The sequence below is a fragment of the Heptranchias perlo genome, unplaced genomic scaffold (genome assembly GCF_035084215.1).
Source record: "Heptranchias perlo isolate sHepPer1 unplaced genomic scaffold, sHepPer1.hap1 HAP1_SCAFFOLD_1537, whole genome shotgun sequence".
Lineage (NCBI taxonomy): Eukaryota > Metazoa > Chordata > Chondrichthyes > Hexanchiformes > Hexanchidae > Heptranchias > Heptranchias perlo.
Window position 1 is genome coordinate 622 of NW_027138793.1, and position 13256 is coordinate 13877.

General features: G+C 57.6%; 1 protein-coding gene across 1 annotated transcript in view; it reads left to right on the top strand.

The window, feature by feature from the left end:
- Positions 1-1370: 1370 nt before the first annotated feature.
- The window catches only part of LOC137309209 (solute carrier family 12 member 6), a gene marked incomplete at its 3' end in the record, with an annotated part of 28902 nt that continues 17016 nt past the window's right edge, over positions 1371-13256 (top strand). Inside the window, exon 1 of the mRNA XM_067977466.1 lies at positions 1371-2052. Within this exon, the coding sequence (XP_067833567.1) occupies positions 1854-2052 (199 nt within the window). The remainder of the gene's footprint in view (positions 2053-13256) is intronic.

Here is a 13256-nt window from a genome sequence, read left to right on the forward strand (position 1 = left end):
AGGGTGTAGACTCTCTCTCCCCCTCACCCTCAGGGTGTAGACTCTCTCTCCCCCCTCACCCTCAGGGTGTAGACTCTCTCTCCCCCTCACCCTCAGGGTGTAGACTCTCTCCCCCCTCACCCTCAGGGTGTAGACTCTCTCTCCCCCCTCACCCTCAGGGTGTAGACTCTCTCTCCCCCTCACCCTCAGGGTGTAGACTCTCTCTCCCCCCTCACCCTCAGGGTGTAGACTCTCTCTCCCCCCCTCACCCTCAGGGTGTAGACTCTCTCCCCCCTCACCCTCAGGGTGTAGACTCTCTCGCCCCCCCTCACCCTCAGGGTGTAGACTCTCTCTCCCCCTCACCCTCAGGGTGTAGACTCTCTCCCCCCCTCACCCTCAGGGTGGAGACTCTCTCCCCCCCTCACCCTCAGGGTGGAGACTCTCTCCCCCCCTCACCCTCAGGGTGGAGACTCTCTCTCCCCCCTCACCCTCAGGGTGGAGACTCTCTCCCCCCCTCACCCTCAGGGTGGAGACTCTCTCTCCCCCCCTCACCCTCAGGGTGTAGACTCTCTCCCCCCCTCACCCTCAGGGTGTAGACTCTCTCTCCCCCCTCACCCTCAGGGTGTAGACTCTCTCTCCCCCCTCACCCTCAGGGTGGAGACTCTCTCTCCCCCTCACCCTCAGGTGGAGACTCTCTCTCCCCCTCACCCTCAGGGTGTAGACTCTCTCTCCCCCTCACCCTCAGGGTGTAGACTCTCTCTCCCCTCACCCTCAGGGTGTAGACTCTCTCTCCCCCCTCACCCTCAGGGTGTAGACTCTCTCTCCCCCCTCACCCCCAGGGTGTAGACTCTCTCCCCCTCACCCTCAGGGTGTAGACTCTCTCTCTCCCCCCTCACCCTCAGGGTGTAGACTCTCTCTCTCCCCTCACCCTCAGGGTGTAGACTCTCTCTCCCCCTCACCCTCAGGGTGGAGACTCTCTCCCCCTCACCCTCAGGGTGTAGACTCTCTCTCCCCCCCTCACCCTCAGGGTGTAGACTCTCTCTCCCCCTCACCCTCAGGGTGTAGACTCTCTCTCCCGCCGAGTCCAGGTAAAAATGCAGGAACATTTTTCAGGCTCAGCTCCTCTCCACAGGCCGCGTGTTGTCAAGACGGCACTTCCGGCACCTGTGGGCCGTTTTAATCCGTCCCCCCCCCGGACTCTTTGTTCTTCGGTCGGGGCCGGAAACCCCTGCCCCCCACCCACCCCCGGCGCGGCGCCCTGTGGGTAATGTAGTCCCGCCGGGGGGGCCCCCGTCAGCCGCGGCGTGATGACGTCAGGCAGGGGAACTACATCTCCCAGGAGGCCCGGCGGCGGCGGGCGGCGCCTGCGCAGTAGAGCGGGGTTCCCGCGGCGGGTGACAGCAGGCAGTGCCGCGCGCGCCGGCAGTTGGTCCGTTCTTCCCGCCCGCGCGCCCGGCGTATCGGGAGCCGATAGTCGCCGATTGTAGTCCGTTTCCCATCGGGAGAAAGCGGCAAGCGGGTCAGGAGGCCGGCGGCGGGCCGTAATCGGCCGATTTGTTGGGCGATTTGGTTACAAGTATCGGTTGCTAACCGGACGATCGTTGCCTCCCCCCCCCCCCATCTCGGTTCCCGTTATGTATCGGTCTCTGTGATGCGAGACACGATCGATAATCGGTTCATTCTCCACCCCGAGCCCCTACCCTCCTTTTTTACCTCAAGTATCGGCGATAATCGGAGCTGTTTGAACCCGGACGTGGCCGCATCGCAACCGAACAGCCACCGGGATGCGGGACTGAGTTCATAATCGCATTTTCTCTCTCTCTTCCCTCGCTTCCTCCACCGCCACAAGTTGATTTATCGGCGACTAGTCGGCGATGTCGGTGCGGTTCACGGTGACCCCGACCCGTGCCGAGGACGTGCCGGGGCTGGGCGGCGGCGGCGACGGGGAGTCCGGGGCAGGAGATGGAGCGGCCGAGCCCGGAGAGCGGGACCGGGAGAGCGAGGAGACGGCGGCGGTACCGGGAGCCGGAGAGCCCGGCCGGGCGGGGAGCAGCAGAGAGGAGCCGGCAGAGGGTGAGCGGAGGTGGGGAGTCCGGGATCAGACAGGCAACATATACACCTGGACACGGCGAGAGCAAGTATACAGCATGCTGGCTCGGTCCAGGGTATACACAGGGTGTGATGGATACAGGGTATACACAGGGTGCGATGGATACAGGGTATACACAGGGTGTGATGGATACAGGGTACACACAGGGTGCGATGGATACAGGGTATACACAGGGTGTGATGGATACAGGGTATACACAGGGTGTGATGGATACAGGGTACACACAGGGTGCGATGGATACAGGGTACACACAGGGTGCGATGGATACAGGGTATACACAGGGTGCGATGGATACAGGGTATACACAGGGTGTGATGGATACAGGGTACACACAGGGTGCGACGGATACAGGGTACACACAGGGTGCGACGGATACAGGGTATACACAGGGTGCGATGGATACAGGGTATACACAGGGTGCGATGGATACAGGGTACACACAGGGTGCGATGGATACAGGGTACACACAGGGTGCGATGGATACAGGGTACACACAGGGTGCGATGGATACAGGGTACACACAGGGTGCGATGGATACAGGGTACACACAGGGTGCGATGGATACAGGGTACACACAGGGTGCGATGGATACAGGGTACACACAGGGTGCGATGGATACAGGGTACACACAGGGTGCGATGGATACAGGGTACACACGGTGCGATGGATACAGGGTACACACAGGGTGCGATGGATACAGGGTATACACAGGGTGCGATGGATACAGGGTATACACAGGGTGCGATGGATACAGGGTATACACAGGGTGCGATGGATACAGGGTATACACAGGGTGCGATGGATACAGGGTATACACAGGGTGCGATGGATACAGGGTATACACAGGGTGCGATGGATACAGGGTACACAGGGTGCGATGGATACAGGGTACACACAGGGTGCGATGGATACAGGGTACACACAGGGTGCGATGGATACAGGGTACACACAGGGTGCGATGGATACAGGGTACACACAGGGTGCGATGGATACAGGGTACACACAGGGTGCGATGGATACAGGGTACACACAGGGTGCGATGGATACAGGGTACACACAGGGTGCGATGGATACAGGGTACACACAGGGTGCGATGGATACAGGGTACACACAGGGTGCGATGGATACAGGGTACACACAGGGTGCGATGGATACAGGGTACACACAGGGTGCGATGGATACAGGGTACACACAGGGTGCGATGGATACAGGGTACACACAGGGTGCGATGGATACAGGGTACACACAGGGTGCGATGGATACAGGGTACACACAGGGTGCGATGGATACAGGGTACACACAGGGTGCGATGGATACAGGGTACACACAGGGTGCGATGGATACAGGGTACACACAGGGTGCGATGGATACAGGGTACACACAGGGTGCGATGGATACAGGGTACACACAGGGTGCGATGGATACAGGGTACACACAGGGTGCGATGGATACAGGGTACACACAGGGTGCGATGGATACAGGGTACACACAGGGTGCGATGGATACAGGGTACACACAGGGTGCGATGGATACAGGGTACACACAGGGTGCGATGGATACAGGGTACACACAGGGTGCGATGGATACAGGGTACACACAGGGTGCGATGGATACAGGGTACACACAGGGTGCGATGGATACAGGGTACACACAGGGTGCGATGGATACAGGGTACACACAGGGTGCGATGGATACAGGGTACACACAGGGTGCGATGGATACAGGGTACACACAGGGTGCGATGGATACAGGGTACACACAGGGTGCGATGGATACAGGGTATACAGCATGCTGGCCCGGTCCAGGGTATACGCAGGGTGCGACGGGTACAGGGTATACGCAGGGTGCGACGGGTACAGGGTATAGGCAGTGTGCGACGGATACAGGGTATAGGCAGTGTGCGACGGGTCCAGGGTATAGGCAGTGTGCGACGGATACAGGGTATAGGCAGTGTGCGACGGATACAGGGTATAGGCAGGGTGCGACGGATACAGGGTATAGGCAGTGTGCGACGGGTCCAGGGTATAGGCAGTGTGCGACGGGTCCAGGGTATAGGCAGTGTGCGACGGATACAGGGTATAGGCAGTGTGCGACGGGTCCAGGGTATAGGCAGTGTGCGACGGATACAGGGTATAGGCAGTGTGCGACGGATACAGGGTATAGGCAGTGTGCGACGGATACAGGGTACACAGGGTGCGATGGATACAGGGTACACACAGGGTGCGATGGATACAGGGTACACACAGGGTGCGATGGATACAGGGTACACACAGGGTGCGATGGATACAGGGTACACACAGGGTGCGATGGATACAGGGTACACACAGGGTGCGATGGATACAGGGTACACACAGGGTGCGATGGATACAGGGTACACACAGGGTGCGATGGATACAGGGTACACACAGGGTGCGATGGATACAGGGTACACACAGGGTGCGATGGATACAGGGTACACACAGGGTGCGATGGATACAGGGTACACACAGGGTGCGATGGATACAGGGTACACACAGGGTGCGATGGATACAGGGTACACACAGGGTGCGATGGATACAGGGTACACACAGGGTGCGATGGATACAGGGTACACACAGGGTGCGATGGATACAGGGTACACACAGGGTGCGATGGATACAGGGTACACACAGGGTGCGATGGATACAGGGTACACACAGGGTGCGATGGATACAGGGTATACAGCATGCTGGCCCGGTCCAGGGTATACGCAGGGTGCGACGGGTACAGGGTATACGCAGGGTGCGACGGGTACAGGGTATAGGCAGTGTGCGACGGATACAGGGTATAGGCAGTGTGCGACGGGTACAGGGTATACGCAGGGTGCGACAGATACAGGGTATAGGCAGTGTGCGACGGGTACAGGATATACGCAGGGTGCGACGGGTCCAGGGTATAGGCAGTGTGCGACGGGTCCAGGGTATACGCAGGGTGCGACGGATACAGGGTATAGGCAGTGTGCGACGGATACAGGGTATACGCAGTGTGCGACGGGTCCAGGGTATAGGCAGTGTGCGACGGGTCCAGGGTATAGGCAGTGTGCGACGGATACAGGGTATAGGCAGTGTGCGACGGATACAGGGTATAGGCAGTGTGCGACGGGTCCAGGGTATAGGCAGTGTGCGACGGATACAGGGTATAGGCAGTGTGCGACGCGTCCAGGGTATAGGCAGTGTGCGACGGGTCCAGGGTATAGGCAGTGTGCGACGGATACAGGGTATAGGCAGTGTGCGACGGGTCCAGGGTATAGGCAGTGTGCGACGGGTCCAGGGTATAGGCAGTGTGCGACGGGTCCAGGGTATACGCAGGGTGCGACGGATACAGGGTATAGGCATGGTGCGACGGATACAGGGTATAGGCAGTGTGCGACGGATACAGGGTATACGCAGTGTGCGACGGGTCCAGGGTATAGGCAGTGTGCGACGGGTCCAGGGTATAGGCAGTGTGCGACGGATACAGGGTATAGGCAGTGTGCGACGGGTCCAGGGTATAGGCAGTGTGCGACGGATACAGGGTATAGGCAGTGTGCGACGGGTCCAGGGTATAGGCAGTGTGCGACGGGTCCAGGGTATAGGCAGTGTGCGACGGATACAGGGTATAGGCAGTGTGCGACGGGTCCAGGGTATAGGCAGTGTGCGACGGGTCCAGGGTATAGGCAGTGTGCGACGGGTCCAGGGTATACGCAGGGTGCGACGGATACAGGGTATAGGCATGGTGCGACGGATACAGGGTATAGGCAGGGTGCGACGGGTCCAGGGTATAGGCAGGGTGCGACGGATACAGGGTATAGGCAGTGTGCGACGGGTCCAGGGTATAGGCAGTGTGCGACGGGTCCAGGGTATAGGCAGTGTGCGACGGATACAGGGTATAGGCAGTGTGCGACGGGTCCAGGGTATAGGCAGTGTGCGACGGATACAGGGTATAGGCAGTGTGCGACGGATACAGGGTATAGGCAGTGTGCGACGGATACAGGGTACACAGGGTGCGATGGATACAGGGTACACACAGGGTGCGATGGATACAGGGTACACACAGGGTGCGATGGATACAGGGTACACACAGGGTGCGATGGATACAGGGTACACACAGGGTGCGATGGATACAGGGTACACACAGGGTGCGATGGATACAGGGTACACACAGGGTGCGATGGATACAGGGTACACACAGGGTGCGATGGATACAGGGTACACACAGGGTGCGATGGATACAGGGTACACACAGGGTGCGATGGATACAGGGTACACACAGGGTGCGATGGATACAGGGTACACACAGGGTGCGATGGATACAGGGTACACACAGGGTGCGATGGATACAGGGTACACACAGGGTGCGATGGATACAGGGTACACACAGGGTGCGATGGATACAGGGTACACACAGGGTGCGATGGATACAGGGTACACACAGGGTGCGATGGATACAGGGTACACACAGGGTGCGATGGATACAGGGTACACACAGGGTGCGATGGATACAGGGTACACACAGGGTGCGATGGATACAGGGTATACAGCATGCTGGCCCGGTCCAGGGTATACGCAGGGTGCGACGGGTACAGGGTATACGCAGGGTGCGACGGGTACAGGGTATAGGCAGTGTGCGACGGATACAGGGTATAGGCAGTGTGCGACGGGTACAGGGTATACGCAGGGTGCGACAGATACAGGGTATAGGCAGTGTGCGACGGGTACAGGATATACGCAGGGTGCGACGGGTCCAGGGTATAGGCAGTGTGCGACGGGTCCAGGGTATACGCAGGGTGCGACGGATACAGGGTATAGGCAGTGTGCGACGGATACAGGGTATACGCAGTGTGCGACGGGTCCAGGGTATAGGCAGTGTGCGACGGGTCCAGGGTATAGGCAGTGTGCGACGGATACAGGGTATAGGCAGTGTGCGACGGATACAGGGTATAGGCAGTGTGCGACGGGTCCAGGGTATAGGCAGTGTGCGACGGATACAGGGTATAGGCAGTGTGCGACGCGTCCAGGGTATAGGCAGTGTGCGACGGGTCCAGGGTATAGGCAGTGTGCGACGGATACAGGGTATAGGCAGTGTGCGACGGGTCCAGGGTATAGGCAGTGTGCGACGGGTCCAGGGTATAGGCAGTGTGCGACGGGTCCAGGGTATACGCAGGGTGCGACGGATACAGGGTATAGGCATGGTGCGACGGATACAGGGTATAGGCAGTGTGCGACGGATACAGGGTATACGCAGTGTGCGACGGGTCCAGGGTATAGGCAGTGTGCGACGGGTCCAGGGTATAGGCAGTGTGCGACGGATACAGGGTATAGGCAGTGTGCGACGGGTCCAGGGTATAGGCAGTGTGCGACGGATACAGGGTATAGGCAGTGTGCGACGGGTCCAGGGTATAGGCAGTGTGCGACGGGTCCAGGGTATAGGCAGTGTGCGACGGATACAGGGTATAGGCAGTGTGCGACGGGTCCAGGGTATAGGCAGTGTGCGACGGGTCCAGGGTATAGGCAGTGTGCGACGGGTCCAGGGTATACGCAGGGTGCGACGGATACAGGGTATAGGCATGGTGCGACGGATACAGGGTATAGGCAGGGTGCGACGGGTCCAGGGTATAGGCAGGGTGCGACGGATACAGGGTATAGGCAGTGTGCGACGGGTCCAGGGTATAGGCAGTGTGCGACGGGTCCAGGGTATAGGCAGTGTGCGACGGATACAGGGTATAGGCAGTGTGCGACGGGTCCAGGGTATAGGCAGTGTGCGACGGATACAGGGTATAGGCAGTGTGCGACGGATACAGGGTATAGGCAGTGTGCGACGGATACAGGGTACACAGGGTGCGATGGATACAGGGTACACACAGGGTGCGATGGATACAGGGTACACACAGGGTGCGATGGATACAGGGTACACACAGGGTGCGATGGATACAGGGTACACACAGGGTGCGATGGATACAGGGTACACACAGGGTGCGATGGATACAGGGTACACACAGGGTGCGATGGATACAGGGTACACACAGGGTGCGATGGATACAGGGTACACACAGGGTGCGATGGATACAGGGTACACACAGGGTGCGATGGATACAGGGTACACACAGGGTGCGATGGATACAGGGTACACACAGGGTGCGATGGATACAGGGTACACACAGGGTGCGATGGATACAGGGTACACACAGGGTGCGATGGATACAGGGTACACACAGGGTGCGATGGATACAGGGTACACACAGGGTGCGATGGATACAGGGTACACACAGGGTGCGATGGATACAGGGTACACACAGGGTGCGATGGATACAGGGTACACACAGGGTGCGATGGATACAGGGTACACACAGGGTGCGATGGATACAGGGTATACAGCATGCTGGCCCGGTCCAGGGTATACGCAGGGTGCGACGGGTACAGGGTATACGCAGGGTGCGACGGGTACAGGGTATAGGCAGTGTGCGACGGATACAGGGTATAGGCAGTGTGCGACGGGTCCAGGGTATAGGCAGTGTGCGACGGATACAGGGTATAGGCAGTGTGCGACGGATACAGGGTATAGGCAGGGTGCGACGGATACAGGGTATAGGCAGTGTGCGACGGGTACAGGGTATAGGCAGTGTGCGACGGGTACAGGGTATAGGCAGTGTGCGACGGGTCCAGGGTATAGGCAGTGTGCGACGGATACAGGGTATAGGCAGTGTGCGACGGATACAGGGTATAGGCAGTGTGCGACGGATACAGGGTATAGGCAGTGTGCGACGGATACAGGGTATAGGCAGGGTGCGACGGATACAGGGTATAGGCAGTGTGCGACGGGTACAGGGTATACGCAGGGTGCGACAGATACAGGGTATAGGCAGTGTGCGACGGGTACAGGGTATAGGCAGTGTGCGACGGATACAGGGTATAGGCAGTGTGCGACGGGTCCAGGGTATAGGCAGTGTGCGACGGGTCCAGGGTATAGGCAGTGTGCGACGGATACAGGGTATAGGCAGTGTGCGACGGATACAGGGTATAGGCAGGGTGCGACGGGTACAGGGTATAGGCAGTGTGCGACGGGTACAGGGTATAGGCAGTGTGCGACGGGTACAGGGTATAGGCAGTGTGCGACGGGTCCAGGGTATAGGCAGTGTGCGACGGATACAGGGTATAGGCAGTGTGCGACGGATACAGGGTATAGGCAGTGTGCGACGGATACAGGGTATAGGCAGTGTGCGACGGATACAGGGTATAGGCAGGGTGCGACGGATACAGGGTATAGGCAGTGTGCGACGGATACAGGGTATAGGCAGTGTGCGACGGGTACAGGGTATACGCAGGGTGCGACAGATACAGGGTATAGGCAGTGTGCGACGGGTACAGGGTATAGGCAGTGTGCGACGGGTCCAGGGTATAGGCAGTGTGCGACGGATACAGGGTATAGGCAGTGTGCGACGGATACAGGGTATAGGCAGTGTGCGACGGATACAGGGTATAGGCAGTGTGCGACGGATACAGGGTATAGGCAGGGTGCGACGGATACAGGGTATAGGCAGTGTGCGACGGATACAGGGTATAGGCAGTGTGCGACGGGTACAGGGTATACGCAGGGTGCGACAGATACAGGGTATAGGCAGTGTGCGACGGGTACAGGATATACGCAGGGTGCGACGGGTCCAGGGTATAGGCAGTGTGCGACGGGTCCAGGGTATACGCAGGGTGCGACGGATACAGGGTATAGGCAGTGTGCGACGGATACAGGGTATACGCAGTGTGCGACGGGTCCAGGGTATAGGCAGTGTGCGACGGGTCCAGGGTATAGGCAGTGTGCGACGGATACAGGGTATAGGCAGTGTGCGACGGATACAGGGTATAGGCAGTGTGCGACGGGTCCAGGGTATAGGCAGTGTGCGACGGATACAGGGTATAGGCAGTGTGCGACGCGTCCAGGGTATAGGCAGTGTGCGACGGGTCCAGGGTATAGGCAGTGTGCGACGGATACAGGGTATAGGCAGTGTGCGACGGGTCCAGGGTATAGGCAGTGTGCGACGGGTCCAGGGTATAGGCAGTGTGCGACGGGTCCAGGGTATACGCAGGGTGCGACGGATACAGGGTATAGGCATGGTGCGACGGATACAGGGTATAGGCAGTGTGCGACGGATACAGGGTATACGCAGTGTGCGACGGGTCCAGGGTATAGGCAGTGTGCGACGGGTCCAGGGTATAGGCAGTGTGCGACGGATACAGGGTATAGGCAGTGTGCGACGGGTCCAGGGTATAGGCAGTGTGCGACGGATACAGGGTATAGGCAGTGTGCGACGGGTCCAGGGTATAGGCAGTGTGCGACGGGTCCAGGGTATAGGCAGTGTGCGACGGATACAGGGTATAGGCAGTGTGCGACGGGTCCAGGGTATAGGCAGTGTGCGACGGGTCCAGGGTATAGGCAGTGTGCGACGGGTCCAGGGTATACGCAGGGTGCGACGGATACAGGGTATAGGCATGGTGCGACGGATACAGGGTATAGGCAGGGTGCGACGGGTCCAGGGTATAGGCAGGGTGCGACGGATACAGGGTATAGGCAGTGTGCGACGGGTCCAGGGTATAGGCAGTGTGCGACGGGTCCAGGGTATAGGCAGTGTGCGACGGATACAGGGTATAGGCAGTGTGCGACGGGTCCAGGGTATAGGCAGTGTGCGACGGATACAGGGTATAGGCAGTGTGCGACGGATACAGGGTATAGGCAGTGTGCGACGGATACAGGGTATAGGCAGTGTGCGACGGATACAGGGTATAGGCAGTGTGCGACGGGTACAGGGTATAGGCAGTGTGCGACGGGTACAGGGTATAGGCAGTGTGCGACGGATACAGGGTATAGGCAGTGTGCGACGGATACAGGGTATAGGCAGGGTGCGACGGGTCCAGGGTATAGGCAGTGTGCGACGGATACAGGGTATAGGCAGTGTGCGACGGATACAGGGTATCGGCAGTGTGCGACGGATACAGGGTATCGGCAGTGTGCGACGGATACAGGGTATAGGCAGTGTGCGACGGATACAGGGTATAGGCAGTGTGCGACGGGTCCAGGGTATAGGCAGTGTGCGACGGATACAGGGTATAGGCAGTGTGCGACGGATACAGGGTATAGGCAGTGTGCGACGGATACAGGGTATACGCAGGGTGCGACGGATACAGGGTATAGGCAGTGTGCGACGGGTCCAGGGTATAGGCAGTGTGCGACGGATACAGGGTATAGGCAGTGTGCGACGGATACAGGGTATAGGCAGTGTGCGACGGATACAGGGTATACGCAGGGTGCGACGGGTCCAGGGTATAGGCAGTGTGCGACGGATACAGGGTATAGGCAGTGTGCGACGGATACAGGGTATAGGCAGTGTGCGACGGATACAGGGTATAGGCAGTGTGCGACGGATACAGGGTATACGCAGGGTGCGACGGGTCCAGGGTATAGGCAGTGTGCGACGGATACAGGGTATAGGCAGTGTGCGACGGATACAGGGTATAGGCAGTGTGCGACGGATACAGGGTATAGGCAGTGTGCGACGGATACAGGGTATACGCAGGGTGCGACGGATACAGGGTATAGGCAGTGTGCGACGGGTACAGGGTATAGGCAGTGTGCGACGGATACAGGGTATAGGCAGTGTGCGACGGGTACAGGGTATAGGCAGTGTGCGACGGATACAGGGTATAGGCAGTGTGCGACGGATACAGGGTATAGGCAGTGTGCGACGGATACAGGGTATAGGCAGTGTGCGACGGATACAGGGTATAGGCAGTGTGCGACGGGTACAGGGTATAGGCAGTGTGCGACGGGTACAGGGTATAGGCAGTGTGCGACGGGTCCAGGGTGCGCACAGCGCGCGGTGGGTACTGTGTACAGTTCCGTGTATGGTATAGATTATGCATCTATTGTGCCACTATAACATAAGAAATAGGAGCAGGAGTAGGCCATTCGGCCCCTCGAGTCTCCTCTGCCATTCAATCAGATCATGGCTGATCTTCGACCTCAACTCCACTTTCCCGCCCGATCCCCGTATCCCTCGATTCCCCAAGAGTCGATAAATCTATCGATCTCAGCCTTGAATATACTCAATGACTGAGCATCCACAGCCCTCTGGGGTAGAGAATTCCAAAGATTCACAACCCTCTGAGTGAAGAAATTCCTCCTCATCTCAGTCTTGAATGTCCGACCCCTTATCCTGAGACTATGCCCCCTGGTTCTGGACTCTCCAGCCAGGGGGAAATAATCTCTCAGCATCTACCCTGTCAAACCCCCTCAGAATCTTATGTTTCGATGAGATCACCTCTCATTCTTCTAAACTCCAGAGAGTATCGGCCCATTCTACTCAATCTCTCCTCACAGGACAACCCTCTCATCCCAGGAATCAATCTAGTGAACCTTCGTTGCACCGCCTCCAAGGCGAGTATATCCTTCCTTAGATAAGGAGACCAAAACTGTACACAGTGCTCCAGGTGAGGGTCTCACCAAAGCCCTGTACAACTGTAGTAAGACTTCCTCACTCTTGTACTCCAATCCTCCTTGCAATAAAGGCCAACATGGCATTTACTTTCCTAATTACTTGCTGTACCTCCATGTTAACTTTTTGTGTTTCTTGTACGAGGACACCCAAATCTCTAATAGTTTCTCACCATTTAAAAAATACTCTGTTTTTCTATTCTTCCCACCAAAGTGAATAACCTCACATTTCCCCACATTATACTCCATCTGCCACCTTCTCACCCACTCACTTAACCTCTCTATATCCCTTTGCAGACTCTTTGTGTCCTCCTCACAGCTTACTTTCCCACCGAGCTTTGTATCGTCAGCAAACTTGGAAACATTACACTCGGTCCCTTCATCTAAGTCATTAATATGGATTGTAAATAGCTGAGGCCCAAGCACCGATCCCTGCGGCACCCCACTAGTTACAGCCTGCCAACCTGAGAATGACCCGTTTATCCCTACTCTCTGTTTTCTGTCCATTCCAGACCTTTACCCATCAGTACTGTACCCGTTTTATTTAGACTATTTCAGATCTTGTCTTGTGTCATGAGACTGGGTTAATTAGTAATCTCATAGTATAGGATCCTCTGGGGAAGAGTGATCATAATATGAGTTTGAGAGTGAAGTACTTAAGTCTGAAACTTGAGTCCTAAACTTAAATAAA